Here is a 16,930-nt window from a genome sequence, read left to right on the forward strand (position 1 = left end):
TTCATCATCACTCCCAATCAGCAATCACACTTCCGGATATTCTCTATTGCTTTCCCCGGAGCATCTCTGTTAGCAGGACTCCAGAACAAGCGCGAGGATCACGAAATAATGTTGGTGATGCCCTGAGGACAGTCATGCCTGAGCGGCCCACTGCACACAACGTGGGGGCATTCCTGGCCTCTCGCCACCACACTCACAAAAGTTTTAAGGCAAACACTGACTGACTCAAGTCTGAGTCAAGCAACCGTTTGCTTGCGCTCCATGTCGTGAATCCACGTCAGAATAACAAGCTAAAGCTAGTTTACAGGTGAAAGCCTGTAACCTAATGCTTCGCTGTGATGACCCTCTGCAAATCAACCACTGTTGCTTTCAAACTGCCTAGTAGGGCTGCACGATATAATAACATCGATATTCTGATATGGTTTAATGTGTCGTCAGATTGCAAATCCTGTTCTTTAATTAAATAAATATATGCGCTGCCAGTGAAGCACGGCACTGTGTTCATTTACACGTGTGCAGCAGTGTTATTTTAATATCACTGAGATGCTATTAAGGATTTTTTTCCTTTTAATTGTAAAGATTGTCATTTATTTCTGTTTTTATCATTTTTATTACATACAAATAAAATATACTAGAGATATAAAAAATATATATAGCATTTTTTACTCATTTTTTACTTCAGTTTTAGTTTTAGTTATTTAAGTACATCATGTTAAACTAAAAGAAAATTAGAAATCATACCTTGGCACTATAGCTGAAAATCTTATTTTTTATGTTTATTATTATTACATATAAGTATATTACTTTTATCCATTTTATTTCAGTTAATGTTTAATTTATGAAATGTAAATATCAGTACTGTAATTTTACAGTTATACTATAGAATATATTTTTATTTTTTAAATGAAATACTCAATTTTTATTTTACAATAATAGTATAATTGTATTTCTTATTGCTTCATTTTAAATAATAAAATAATAATATGATTTTTTTAGTGTAAAATCATAATGAATGGGTCAAAATCAGAGGGAAACTCAAGTTGAAAGAGATTTCTTTATAAATTCATTTCACATTGTGGTTACTGAAAGAGGTTTGAGTGTGAACGCTACTCATTTTCCCTCAAATCCTTAAACCCGGAAAGGGTGGTTTCAGAGCAAAAAATATTTTTTTGCTTTTTATTTTAAATGCAGACACACTCCCTAACAAAATCACCCCAATAGAATGCTTAATTATTTCCAAACATAGCTATTCAAGTAATTTGGTGAGAATTCTTGCATTTTTTCATATCGCAATATATATTGCAGAAAAAGAAGACATAGTATTGGTCTTTTATTTCCAATATCGTGCAGCCTTATTGTCTAGTATTTAAAATTATTTTCAAACCAAAAAAAGCACATTCAAGGCGCTCTTCTGAATTTTGAAGGGTACAAAATCAGGGCTGGTTTTGCTAAGGGTGTGTTTACAAGTCTGTTTTGAATGGATGGCAAACAAACCAGACAGATGGCCAGAGATATATTCAAATTCCTTGTTTTAAAGACATCCTGTCGGTGGATAATGTTTCTATATTCAAATCTGACCGAGGGAGATCCAAACCACATCTATAACATTCGTCAGAGGAATCCAGGAAGCTTTTATGCAGAATTGAGAGCGGGCAGCTAATAGGACAGCTATAAATAAGCACAAGGAGTGTCAGGGGTGTCAGGGCTCTAAATGGAATGGTTCAGTCTGAGCAGAGGGCTTTTTAATTAACAGTTCTGCCCTCTGAGGAAGAGATGGTCTTCACAGTACTGTATTAAAGCTAAACCGGTCAGACCTCTGCTCCACCAGACACAATACACAACCACATCCCCTCTGAAAGAACATAGAGAAATAGAGGTGGGAACCAAAAATGAGCCAAAGAGGACGAATAGACGACGAAGCGGAAATGTGACATTTAATTTTCATTTAGTAATTTATCTATAAATCACACCCAGATGAATTTGCACTGTAAATTTGCACTCTTATATGGTGCAATTATTTTGGAAAATCAACTAATAAGAAATATCGCATTTTTAAAGTACAGTTGTATCCATACATAATGGCAGAACTTGTACAGTTTGGAGAAATTTAACATTACATCACTTGCTCACCAATGGATCCTCTGCAATTAATGGGTGCCGTCAGAATGAGAGTGCAAACAGCTGATAAAAACATCACAATAATCCATAACTTGACTCCACGTCTTCATAAACAAATCCATGAAGGTAGTTTTAACTTCAGACAGATGCTTCCAACTAAAATACAAGTCCACTATCCATAATACTGCTTCCTCCATGAAAAAGCCAACTCACCTGAATCAGTAGATTAACAATCAATTAACACTTAATTTCATCAAGGCGTTTTAATTTTAAACCTATGCTTCTGGCCAAAATTCATAATCCATAATAACGCTTCCGCCAGTGGAAAAAAAAAAGTAGAACTATTTTGGACTGTTATCGGACTGTTTTCCTGGCGGAAGCGTTATTATGGATTATGAATTTTGGCCAGAAGCATAGGTTTAAAATTAAAACGCCTTGATGAAATTAAGTGTTAATTGATGGACTGGAGTCATGTGGATTACTTGTGGATTATTGTGTTGTTTTTATCAGCTGTTTGGGCTCTCATTCTGACGGCACCCATTCACTGCAGAGAATTGGTGAGCAAGTGATGTTATTTTAAATTTTTCCAAATCTGTTCTGATAATGAAACAAACTCATCTACATCCTGGATGGCATGAGAGTGAGTAAATGTTTAGTAAAATTTCATACTATTCCTTCAAAACATTTTCTTTTTGTAAAATGCAATTTCGTATTTTTTTTCTTTTGATTTTGTGTTGAAATACGACTTTTCTTTGTGACATTCACCCAAACATCAAGGGAAAGAAAACAGAGCTGTTGACTCATTCTCAGCAGTGCTGTCAAGATGACTACATAAGTGCAGCCCAGAATAGGCTGACAGAGGCAGGTGAGTGAAGGGTTAATGTACACACTCCTGCACGCTTTCACCCCCAACACTTCAAAGGTAAGTCATTTCTCTGCTCGGTCTCTTAAGAGCTGCTTTTGACTGTTGTGGTTGTTAAAAAACAAAAAACTTGTCCCAAATGTGAGCCTTTCAAGTTCAGGGTATAAAAGCACCAGGCCGCCTGCCATTATAATATGCCTAGACACACACACACACACACACACACACACACACACACACAAAGCTGCAGCAAAACCATGGGATGAAAAGAAAAAGTTCAAATCTATTCAACAACTCTTTCAATTATGGGAATGATACTGATAAATGATCACATCTGACTAATTAAGACATTATTAGATTTCAGATAACAGATGACGAGAAGAAAAAAAAATCAAAGAGTTTCGGGTTCAATCATGCTGTTCATCACACTGGGAAGAAACACACTCTGCATGACAAATCATATTTAATATTATAATGTTGTTTAAGCATGTTTGATCAGCAGCTAAATGACTTCATTTTCATTTCAGGGAGACAATTGAGGAGGATATGAGGTTCCTCTCCCAAAAAAGAAAACACATCAAACTTTAATCATTCACATTTCATTTAAATTTTACATTTACAATGGAGACGGGAATAAATTAGTCATTACATCAATAGCAGCTACCGCTAGTGCTCATTTTCCTGTAGCTCTCCCAAAACTCAACTTCATATTTATTTATTTATTCAGCGAGGACACATTAAATTGACATTAAAGAATTATTTTTTTTTATTTTACAAAAGATTTCTGTTTCGAATAAATGTTTTTTAAACTATTCATCAAAAAACTCTGAAAAAAAGGAATCACCGTTTCCACAAAAATATTAAGCAGAACAACTGTTTTCAACATTGATAATAATAAGAAATGTTTCCAAATCAGCATATTAGAATGATTTCTGAAGAATCGTGACACTGACGACTGAAGTAATGGCTGCTGAAAATTTATCTCGGGCATTACAGTAATAAATTACGTTTTTTTAAATACTCAAATAGCAAACACTTACTTTAAATTGTAATATTTACTTTTTATCAAAATGATGCAGGCTTGGTGAGCATAAAAGACATCTTTCAAAAACATTTTTTTTTACATTTGTAAGTGCTTTAACTGTAGTTACAAGAACAAAGCACAAATCACATTTTGTCTGTCCCATTCATTCAAACTAAAGCACTTAGTAAACAAGTGTCATGTTAAGTGATGCTAATCAGGTAAAAAGGATGCAGAAGTTTCACCACTCCACAAAAAGAGGAGACTTTGCATATTTTTGGTGCACCAATCTTCCAGACGAGATCTTAAGAACATCATGCTTAAGTCAAGCTGTCCGTGACCACGCTAACACAGACCAAAGCATGAGCACAACAGACACAGGCTGACGCTTTAATGGGCAGCGAAGACTACATTCCTGTGCAGAGCCATGCCTCTTCCCTAAGAGACAGGGGCCAATGGGGGCATAGTTGAGAAATGCAATTCAACCCATTGCTCCTTTAGCTACAGCTGTACTAAATACTATAGAAATTTGGCAAAAGTACACATTTTGAAAATAAACTAAACCCAATGACAAACAATAGCCTATTATACAGGACACATGCCATAAGAATGCATGTGTCTGGCATTTCATCTCTATCAGCTGAGCTCACGGGTGGAGGCTGCATGTGTGAATACAAGTAAGTCATGAGGGCTGTGATTAAGATGGAGACAGAGATATTGTTATCTAGTAGGTCTCCGTTTTTGGATCTGGTTTGAGTAGCAGGAAGCCTGTGGAATGGCACACAGGTTGAACAGGCCAAATCTGTTTTTATGATTTGTATTGTTAATATAAGATTGAGCAAACTGTTGGCAACAGACTTGCTGACTGTGTCATTCCACTCCATAGTTCCCCGTGTCGTGAATCAGCATATCTTTTGAGGACTAGCAAGGGCCTTGATTCACAAAAAAGACACTACCATTACCTGCAACACAATTGCAAGGTCATTTATTAAATATAGCTGATGGGCATACATTAAATACAGCAATAACATTGCTGGATAAAATGGCAATAATCTTCATTGCGGTTGATAAAAAGTAAAGTGACAGTGCGAAAAATGTACATGCCCTCTATTTTTATTAAGCAAAACAGGAATATCAAGGAATATGTAAAAAAAAAAATACAACTGCAGAATATAATGAAATAAATAAATAAATAAATGAAGAGGGATTATTTTAACCTATCAACTCTACTTCCTGTGTAATACCTAATAAATAAATAAACTTAATGCTTAATAAACTCAATAATAAATAATAAAATAATAATAACAATAATAATAATAAAATACATTTCCCTTTCATGCACATTACCAAAAAAATCTTATGTAATAGACAGAAGAAAAAAAAAACACTTGTGCTTATCTTCTGATGATTTCCAGTAAGTGAATGCACTGAGCAGCCCATGATCACTATTTTTGACAGTGCATGCTGGGAATTTCTATGATGACAACATTTTCGCTTAACTGTAACAGTTTTGATAGTGAGACAGGGTTATTATTGTTAACTAAAATTAAAACCATTTAAAAAAATACTCGTTAACTGAAATAAAACAAAAAACTGTCAACTTCAATCTTTTTTAGTATAAGTTGAAGCACTAAAATAACAAACTAAAACTAAATTAAAAAATGAATAAAAACCATATAAATATACAATAGAAACTAATAAAAATGACAAACACAACAAAATGACTAAAAAGTAACTAAAATCCAAATGAAAACAGAAAATATACAAATAGAAAATAAGTGACAATATGAATAAAAAAAAACTATAATAGTATATCAGCGATAGTAAAATAACTTTGCAGTGAGACAGCCCTAGAAATGTCTGACTCCCTGGGTAGTGTGCTTATTTCAGAATTAAGGAGCAGTTTGAGAAGAACAACACAAAAATGTACTATATATTATCTGCTATAAATTTCAGTGCAAGTGCCTTCCTATAGCTCAAATAGTAAAGCATGGCTCTAAAAATGGCAAGGTCATATCATGTGTACAATTCCCAAGGAAAGCAAGAACCGATAAAATGTGTACCTTGAATGCAATGGAAGTTGCTTTGGATAAAAGCATCTATCAATTACAAAAATGTCAAATGTATGTAAATGCAAAAGTTATCAAAGGGCAAGAAGTGACCACAGCTGCATCCTAAACCTGGCTTACAACGTCACATTAATAAGCCACACAAAAAAATTATACAGGAAACACGTGGAATTCCCAGAACCCACAAATGAGGCATCACAGTCAACTGAAGCCTTCTAAAATTACAGCGGTTAGCATTTAGCGCTCCTGTTTCCTGTAACTTTGTTCACATACACTATGAGTCAAATCTCAAACTACATGCGTATACAGCACATGCGGGCCAATAGGTTTCAAAATAAACTTTTTGGCTGAGCACCAAGACAAATACTGTTACGCCATTATGTCCTCCACATAAGTATTCCATGCTTTTAAAATCATACTAGAGTCACAATTTAGAGGGGAGCATGAATGACAGATATGGATTTTTCCCAGAAAGCATCAGACCCAGCAGTTTGCACTTCGTTTCCTGCAGACTGGAATATGATCGAGTAACGCTTAGCGCACAGGGTCTCTTTAGCATAAACCATCAATTATATTAAATTTCATTTTGCTTTCATTTTCATTCTGAGGACAGGATGTAGTCCAGACCCGTTTGCAAATTCACTGCACAATGTGCTTACTTTAATAAAGCAAAATATCCTGCAAATAAGCAGATGCAAAATGATAATTTAGATTATGTATAGCATGAATTAAAGATCATTAAAATCCAACACCATCTGCATCAGAACCAAGTATGTGACACACACACTGCAGGACCAAAGCCAACTTATCTAAACTTTTGCAGCTGCGCGACGGAAATGGCACTAACTAGGATACACAACACCATCCAAAACCAGCCTTCTATAGATAACACAGACACCAAGCTTAATCTTTGAGTCTTTGACCATACATATCATATAAAAGCACTAGCTGAATGATACATGTCTGTTGTAATATGAAAATAAATGTGGTTATATTTGGTTATACTAGATTTGTATTTTATCTTATTTAACGATAATCATAATCGTTGCATTGTAACTGACACATCCCGCGAACAACAGTGTACAAATACAAACCACACCTGAGACTAAAACTCAATAATAATGTTGGAGCCTTATGTTATGTTTACTGTGTTTATTTTAGTTCAACTTCTTTGAAGTACTTGGGTTATGTGCAATGATAGGTGGGTACATTTCCTCCTCTTCACTTCCTGTGATGTATAGATATACTACAAATATTTAAAGAAATAGTTCAACCAAGCATACATTTTCTGTAATTATTTACTTAAACTTGAGTATTTTTCTTCACAGAAGGAGATAGTTTAAAGGGGTCATATGATGCGATTTAAATTTTTCCTTTCTCTTTGGAGTGTTACAAGAAGATCTGTAAAGTTGCAAAGACTAGTCTCAAATCCAAAGAGATATTCTTTATAAAAGTTAAGAGTCAACCACACCTACCTAAAACGGCTCGTTCTAACACGCCCCAACATACCTACGTCGCTCTGTGGGAAGATTTGCATAACGCCGCCCAAATGTTCACGCAAAGAAAGAAGGCGTAACTTTTATTCTCACTGTAGTATTGTTGTTGCCGTTGCCGCCACCGCCGCCATGTCGTGAAGGCGCTGTGTGTTTCGTTGTGAAAGCAAAACTACTTTGTTTGGCCTTCCAAAAGAAGACGATATCCGCTTCGTCTAGCTGATCCGTGCTGGTCGCTGAAGAAATATATCAACTTCGCGCTTTGGATCGCCTGATCGGCTTTCACCGTGGACGAAGCGGAGTCCAGTGTAGAGTAGCGTTTGTAGTTTGTAATTTCTCCGATCACAAATGCAGACATGGTTTTATGTTTACGCGGCACGATGCAATGCAACGTGTAAAAAGACAGTATAAGTCATTATAATCCATAATTATGTCCCCACTGGATGCAACAAATGCCTCGTTTATAATGGGTTTTAATGTTTTTGTCTCGTCGCTCCGGCCGGGACAAGGCATCACAATATGGCAAGGGGTGTAACATTTCCGTCACACGCTTGAGGTATTCGGCCAATCACAACGCACTGGATAGCTAGCTAATCAGAGCACACCTCGCTTTTCAGGCTGATGAGCTTTGTAAAAATCGACGCGTTTCAGAAAGGCGGGGCATAGAGGAGAAACAATAATGTACAGTATGTGGAAAATAATGTGTTTTTTTAACCTTAAACCGCATAAACACATTTCATTACACCAAATACACAAAATAATGTTCTTTTTAGCAACATCATATGACCCCTTTAAAGAATACTGGTTGCTAGACCTGGGTATCAAGTTCAATACTTTTTAGGCACCGACTGAATTGCCTCGATGCCATCGAGTAATGAAAAATGTCTTGTCGTTCAGTATCAAATTTCGATACCTAAGGGGTTAATCACGTCAACCTCAGTGAGCCAATAAGCATGCAGCATGCTTAATGTGCCTAAATCAAGTGCTGGTGAGGCATCAAGGAAAAACTAGGTGTGTTCGACTTGAAGCGGTGCTGCTTAGATCGATCGGTGTTTGACATCAAAGCACCGCGAGAGAGATTCAAAAGCATACAGAGCAGTCTGCTCTCTATATTTCTCGCGGTACTTTGATGTCATACACCAATCGGTCTGTGCAGCGCAATGTCACGTCGAACACACCTACTAGTTTACCACCATCTAGTGTTTGTAATAACTTACGATCGCGATCTAATGTGTGTTTTGGCCATATAATGTTACTGAAATATACTATTCGAACGTCCGGAATGGCGGAATTTGCAAGAGCAAAGACTGAACGCTTCTCCGGAGAGGAAAAGTTCTGCTCGTGCGCGAGGTTAAAGCGTGCGAGCAGACCATCTACGGGGCACAATAGTAATCTTTTACATTGTAATCCTTTCATTTTTAATATTTGGCATGTCTGTGCACTGCTGCGCATCCCTGTGTGTGTAATAAGCAGAGTGTACGCACGTTGTTCACCCGCCTATCCACCGTTTTCTTCAACGCGGAAGTAAGCCTATTGGCGAGACTTCCGGTTCATTAGCTGCTATAGGTAAATAACGAGAAGAATAACAACGTGCAGTAAACTGTAAAAATGTTTGCACTACAAACCAGTGTGTTCATAATTAAGATAATACATTAAAATAATATGATAAGACACACCAATTTTCAATATCAAGCAGAAAAAACTAACTGTTTTGTACAGCTAAAAATAGCTGGACGTGGATGAGACCGGAAGCTAGACCCATAGAAAACAATCCAACGCTCTCCATTGCCTTTCTATTGCGGAAAACTGCCTCCTTGTCATTTCTGACTTATAACAAAAAACAGAGCAATGCCTAAAAGATGCTATGTGACAAGGTGTATAGTAAACAAGCTAAAAAAAAAAACAGAACTACATTTTTATAAGCTGTCGACCCCCCAAAAAACGAGCGTTTAGGACACAAACAGTTGTAGATGTCGGGGTATTTCACGTTGGTCCGTTCAGTTGGATCATTTATCAAACAAAAGGAAGGTTAGGAAAAGGGGCACTGACATAGACCAATCCCCCCACCACCCGGTGGGCATGGTTTTCAGATTATGACGCAGATTATGATTAATCTTTAATTAACAAAAAAAATATTGCGCCATTGACTTTAAGCCAGGTTTCAGTTGGTCAAAGGTGCAGTCTATTTCAGTTGCCTCAAAATAGCAAAGCGCCAACAATGCGCCTGAACACACCTCTTTTCAGACCAGCACGCCCATGGGCGCAAATGCATTTGCTATTTAAAAAACGTGGCGCAGGATGTGAAAATGATAACTGCGTCGGGCTGAAACTAGCAAAAAACACTTGTCAACACATCAACAAGCTGAAAAAATAAAACCAAAGTTTTTTTTGAGGTAATGTGTAATCTAATCTTGTTAAAATGGATTTTATACAATTGGTATCGAAAAAAGTATTGTTCAGGAACCGGTATCAAAGTCAAGGTATCGTTATCAATATTGAAATGTTTCGACCGATACTACATGTTGCTGTTCCAAAAAGTGTGCAAAAAACCATAAAGTATAAATATGACCATATGACTTTATTTTAAGTATTCTCAAACCAAACAATAACTTTGTGTGACACATACTGAAATTTAAGCCATTATGCACTGAAAGTCATGCTTTTGAGTATTTTCTGAAGCATGACAGCTCCAGTCCCCATTCATTGCAATAAGATGGAAAAGAGCAGCCAGCACATTTTGTCCAAATATCTTGTTTTGTATTCCAAAGAAGAAAGAAAGTCATACAGGTTTGGATCAATATGAGGTACAGTAAACATGAAACCAGAATTGTAATTTTTTGGTGAACTCTCTTTAATTAACCATGGTTCTGCTCATCCCCCTTTCAGACGGTATAAACCCTATATGATTATTCCTCTATGGTCGTGCCTCTGGAGGACAGCTATAAATATACCAGCAGGTAACAGTGCAGATTAAAAGCAGACAATGAGCAACAGGAAGCGATTTCGAGGAAAGGTCAGGCTAAGATTACATGGGTGGAGGTAGGCAGGGTGGCTGTTGGTGAAAGCTCCCCTAGTTTTGTGGCCCCTCTGTAGACACCAGTTACAGGTGATTCCTTTGTGCATAAACACACACAGAGCCTACATATATGCTAGAATAAGTACTAACAGAACTAACATGTCAGAGAATGAAAACTGTCCATTTCATTTAGTTAATTTATTGCTAAGTCTATTGCGTCTAATACATTGCTCTCCCAAGAAATTAACCTCTGAACAGAAGCCAAGACAGGAGGGTGTGTGCTTAAAAGGATATTGCATTTCCTCTGAGTTACAAACTCATTCTGAGAACATGCACTCTCTCCTTCCTTCAAGCATTACCCATTTTACTCAACTTTTCATCTTTGGTCTGAATTGTACACCACTGGAGATGTATCCTTGTGAACTGGTTTTGTTGCAGCTGAAAGAAACGTTTTAATAAGCAACCAACCGGATATATCAAAGTTATTCACTAAGCATTTGACAATGCAACTGCATTATATATAAATATATAAGATTCAACCACACACTCAACCAAATGTTCAGTATCTATTGGTAACACCTGGGTTAGGAACTATTCTCAAGACACTCAAACTGACATGAACTAAATCTTGAGCATTTAAGTATTAAATGAAGTTATTTTAGGCTTATCCCTTAAGCACAACGATGTTCCCTTAGTGTACATCTTAAATTCTTTGCCAAAAGCTGTTCCTCATTCCCCTTGAACTGTCACATAGAAATCTAAAAATACAGTACCTCTCCTTCCCAACAAGCCTGACAGGTGAAACCTCCTAAAGGTGCACTCAAGTTTTGGTTTAGGTTTAGCTTGTTCTTCCTTGTTGCAATGGGCAACTGTCTGTTTATACGCTATTTGTCCACTTATTCTGTTTGACGGATCGTAAACACGTTGATCCATGCCATCAGTTCTTTGCTGTTGGTACTTTAATGTTTATTCTATTAAAGCACTTTTTAAAGTAAACCAACACTCTCATGGCAATTCGTAACTATTTTATGTTTAATTCATATAAACTAATTTGTACATTTTTACATAATCAGAGGTGGGGTTGGGGTGGATTATCATGCTTATGTTTTGTGTTGTTTTTTTCTTCTAGAAACCTACAAGTTTGCGTATGAACCACGTGGCTCAAAACGCGATCTTGTAAAATAGTTATTTTTTTCGAGACACGAGGTTGAGTAAACATTAATATTGTCGTTATCTGTGGTAGTCAACTGCATGCCACAGTTGGTCATGTGACATTAACATGGCGGCACCCATGAGGGGGAGACCAGCTCTGTGTGGAATAACAGCTTTTTTTGTCTAGAAAATTCTGAGACTTCCTCTCATGAGAGTGTACATCATTTTAATGATGCTTCCCAAAAGTGTCTTTATTTGTAAAACTTTTCAATTTACATAAAAATTACTGCGTTCACTTTTAGAGTCAAATTCAAAGTCGCGTGCTCATTTCCAACATTCACTTGCAGAAGTTGTTAGAATGGTATTTAAACGCTTACCAAACCACACCGAAAGCTCCGTATCCGATCGGTCTGTCCGGCTCTATATCCAGCTGTTGTTGTAAGTGATGCGAGTGTTGGTGGTGATGATGCGCCTTCACAGCGGCCGCGGCGGCGGCTTGAACTTGCGCTGGGGCTGCAGCGGCCGCTCCGCACAGAGCCATTCACTCACTCAACAGCCCGAAATGAGAGGTGGAAAAACAAAACAAAGAGGCGAACGAGATGGAGAGGCAGGCTGCCAAGATGTCAAACTCTCATTTGGCTGTCATGGAGCCAAACGACGGGTCAAATCAAAGCATAAATGTCCGCCATACATCAAGATGAGTGTGAAAAGGTGTCATACTAACAACTCTCCAGCTTTGATCTGACCTACTTCGGAGGATCTTTCGCGTTATACGTTCCAGACTAGCAAAATGACAATCTCGGACATCCAAGAAACCTCTCGCGGAGGGTAAACAAAAGAAAGGTAAAAAAGGAGAGAGGGATCAAATCAAAATAATGCGCTCCCCCCATAATAAATCAATTCCGCACGGCCTTAAATCTCCCTCATGTTGGAGGCATGAGGAGCACCTTGCTTCGCTCGAAATTCGGGCTTGTATGGAAATGGAAATTAGGTGAATAGTACAAGTTACGGCGGAAATGCAACATTCATCTTTTAGATTTCTTCATATTTGCCATTTTGGGCTCATCCAGCCCTGTTTCCACCGCCAGGGCTGCATGCAGTTTGCAGAAGTTACGTGGATCAGGCCACCGTTGCTGATTTGGTACTTGCTCGCCAGCTTGTTTACATTTACATTAAAACGCGCAATTCTCCCGTGCGAAAAGACTGCTACACTGTATCGATCCGGGAAGCTTGTTTTGCAGTATGGCGCTCTGTTGCCGTTTTCATTTGCGCTCCAGCCCGAAGCTGTAGATGGATAGCCCCAGATCCTCTCCAAATGTCAAAATCCCCTCGAAACACCCATCACGCTGCTCAGCAGAGCAATCCGTTTTCCTGGAACAAGGAAAACATTCTTCCGAAGCCTTCAACTTATTTCCCCCATCAATAACGACGTGCTCGTTCTCCGGCGTGTCGCTTTCTCGCGCTCAAAATCGTGGGCATGTATATCCAGTGAAGAAGAATTCAAAATAAAAACATCCAGTGTTCCTTGCAGTCATAAAACAGGCGTCCAGCGTCCTCGCCTCCTCGCCGGATGGTGCTGCCAGGACCTGGGAAGGCACACGCGCAACCCTGCCGTCTTGGGTACCCGTCTATTGCTAGTCCGATTGACAGGTCTCTAAACCAATCGCGTTTCGCTTCTGAAGTAGTACAGCCAATCAGCGAGCGAGAGGAAGAGACGGAGCTCCAGCCATAATAAACAGGCCCTTGTTGCATGTGGAAGCTAGCGCCATTACGGCTACACGATACTGTAAAAGATAGCGAGAGTCTACGGAGGCTTTGAGCCGAAATGGAGAGCGAGGGGCCCCACTTACACAGAGCTATTACGCGAGACATGCCATCCAATTAGCACCTGCCATTGAAGTGAGACCCTTGTCTGAAAGGAGAGCCATGATTCGCTGTCAAATAGTTTTTCAAATCGAAGGAAAATGCACAGTAACAAGGACGGTCAAATATTATACAATATATATTACAGAAATATATTTTCCAGTCTACAAAGTTTATAGTTTGCATAAAATCTGCATAAAAATACGTTTAACTTTGAAAGATAAAGTAAAGTTTAATTTTGAACTCTATATGGGAATGTAATTATTTGTTCACAATGAGTCAGAAATTTCTTGTAAAATCTTTAATTTTTTTTTTTTTTGTAGTATACTTTATCTTGGAATCAATTTCTTACCATTAAGTTGGATATGTAGTAATGTTTAGTGACTAAAGTTTTGTTGTTCATTTTATTTTTTGAAAGACAAGGGTATTTTTTTTTTTTTTGATAAATGTCAAGTCAAGTGAAGATGTCGTGTCTACAATGTTTTAACTTATTCAATTCAATTTAAGTTGGCCAAATATATATAAATATTATGTTTTTGTATATTACCTTTTAAATATTTGCTGTGTCATAACTAAAAATAAAATAAAATAAATAAAAAAGTGTGACAACTAGGCCTGTCACGATAACAACTTTTTGTTGTGCGATATATTGCCCCAGAAATAATTGCAATAAGCGATATTATTGTCATTTTAAAGATAATTTTATGCCACTGAATATATAATCATTCATTAACAGCATAATAATGCAAGAAGGCCTACACACTACCAAATGACAACAAACTTTTAATTTTTAAGAATATTTAAATCATGGGAATTAAGTATCAAAATATTAGATACCTTAAAGAACCTGAATAAATAGTAAATAAACATTTTCTAACAAAAAGTGCAAAGTAACAAGTAACTTTGAACTAGCACCTCATGACTACACCACGTTATGTACAAGACGCTGCAAAAGACACAAGCACAAGTGGAATGTACAAAACATGGTGACATTCATTTTTAAGTAAATATAATGGGCGATATATTGCGTCACCAAAAATTATTGCGGTCATGTACATACATTGCGCGATAAGTCGATATATCGATTATTGCGACAGGCCTAGTGACAACTAGCCCCGTCATCCTCTATAACTAAAATATTAGGTAACGTAATTGAATAATTCAGCTTATGTGTACATTTTACATGCATATTTTCGTTCTTTTTTTTTTAGAGTGAGCTTGTTTACGAGGCTGGAAAACTTAATCAAGTTGACTTGAGCAGTTTAAAGTGTACAGCTGTACATTCCACACCTTTGACCTCAACTCTTATGTGTTTGCTTAAGGATAAATGCTTCATCTCAGCTGACTCTCACAGCACTGGCAGTGTACTGAAGCATGCAGGTGACGTGTTTATTCGTGATATAACTTAAAGCACTGTTTAAACATTAACTCAGCCACGGGTCCACTGAGACTCAGAATCTTTGATTAATTTTCAACAATTATTTGATATCATGGTGGCGGAATGAGGTTATAGACCTCGTTTAATTAGCTTTTAATGACCTTTTCAAATTTTTTGGCAAACCAGTGTTGCAGTATGATGCTGCTATGTTGTTGTAGTTTCCTAGAATTTAACCACCAGGGCATTAAAGGCTAAAACTAAAGCAAAGTGATCAGCTGCAAAATCTTCCAGAAAGAGTGACTGCTGTATCTGATTAACCACTGGAAATATTTTGAATAGAATAATTAATCTCATGTCCGGGTCCAAAATAAAATGGTGCCCTCCTTTAAGTGCAGGCCTAGTTCTTATGGATGAGTGGGACGTGCTCTACATTGAGTCCGCCTGTACCGGAGAGAGGGTGCTAACTGTCCCTCAAAAAAATAAAAAAGACATTCCCTGGATTAAATCAGGCCCCACTGATTTGGATATTGTTCTGTCTTAAAATGCAGCAGCTGCAGTGTCTTAATCAATAATGACAAGGCATCATCTACAATGAATTTCAGTTCAAATTACCGTGCTGAATTTGCACTTTCACACAAATGTAATCTATGTAAATAAATCCCTGCATTCCCATTTGGTATAGACCTTAGTCAGGTTAGACATCATATTGAATATAACATGTATGAAAATGAATCTGGATTAAAAACGGTTAAAATTGTTTTATGGAGTTTTATTGTTTTTTTTGTTTTTCGGAAAGACATTTTGTCAGCTGAACATTCAGTACAATCCACTGAACGCACTGTACTTCTATCCCTCACAGCCTCATTTTCATTCATGTCAAAAATTAAATATGGTGCCACCCTGACTAAGGTCTATTGGTCTGGTTAGAATCCTAAAAATGTTGCTTTTCATGAAAGCAGTTTTTCATGAGTTGTTCAAATTTAACGAAGCTGTTGGATATTATTAATGCCAATTTTAAATTACAGTCTATTATGATGATGCCTGTATTCTGCATCTTGTCTCATCTTTCTCAGAGCTTCATCTTTTCATCAGGCAGCATATGGCACATGGAAACTTCCAGAGATTTTGTTCATTCTTCGTCACATTATGCATGAATTAATTGATCACTGTCTGTTCAACAATTGATCCATGTCCCTGAAAGCTTCACAGTAAGACATATTTGTGTTAATTAATTAACACTGCAAGATAGAAACTAAACAATTAAACTATTATTATTTATATTTTATTAGTATCTCTTCAAAATGAGACGTTATTGCCAATGCAAACACAGAGCAGCAGGACAATCAAGGACATTTTGTAATACTGCAACAATTATATGCTGGCAGAAACTAAAGGTGGTTTTCCATAATCCAGGCATAGTCCACGCAAAATGAAAATTATATCATTCTTTCCTCTGTTGAATACAAAAGAAGAGATTTTGAAGAATGGTGGTAACCAGACAGTTTCCATTCCCATTGTTTTCCATTGTATTTTTTATCCATATGGGGGCCAATGGGAACGGAAACTGTTTAGTTTCCAACACTTTTCAAAATCACTTCTTTTGTGCTCCACAGAATAAAGTAAGTCATACAGGTTTGAAACAACATGACGGTAGGTAAATGTTGACAAAATTGTCATTTTTGTTTGAACTATCCCTTTAACCACTAGATTGAATTTTAGGGTTGAGAGTTGAGAGCACAGCATCTGAGCGCTGATTAACTGAATTAAAGAAGATATAGAGGAACCCTGATGATTATTACTGTATAGATGAAGATACAGCAGTTTCGTAGGCTGCATGCTGTTATACTACCATCATGTCAAATCAGTTATTGGGTACATTGATGAATGGGACATGTCCAGCCTTGCCTTATTAAGCTTTTACAGCAAAGACTATGATCTTGGAGACCAAGACAAACACA

General features: G+C 37.2%; 1 protein-coding gene across 1 annotated transcript in view; it reads right to left on the reverse strand.

Moving 5' to 3' along the window:
• nlk2 (nemo-like kinase, type 2) overlaps positions 1-13,434 on the reverse strand; it is an 82,260-nt gene extending 68,826 nt beyond the window's left edge. Inside the window, exon 1 of the mRNA XM_016573557.1 lies at positions 12,109-13,434. Coding sequence (XP_016429043.1) covers positions 12,109-12,272 — 164 coding nt within the window. The 5' untranslated portion in view covers positions 12,273-13,434. The remainder of the gene's footprint in view (positions 1-12,108) is intronic.
• Positions 13,435-16,930: the final 3,496 nt, after the last annotated feature.

Source organism: Sinocyclocheilus rhinocerous, unplaced genomic scaffold, assembly GCF_001515625.1.
Source record: "Sinocyclocheilus rhinocerous isolate Xijiao unplaced genomic scaffold, SAMN03320098_v1.1 scaffold1152, whole genome shotgun sequence".
In the NCBI taxonomy this organism is placed as follows: domain Eukaryota; kingdom Metazoa; phylum Chordata; class Actinopteri; order Cypriniformes; family Cyprinidae; genus Sinocyclocheilus; species Sinocyclocheilus rhinocerous.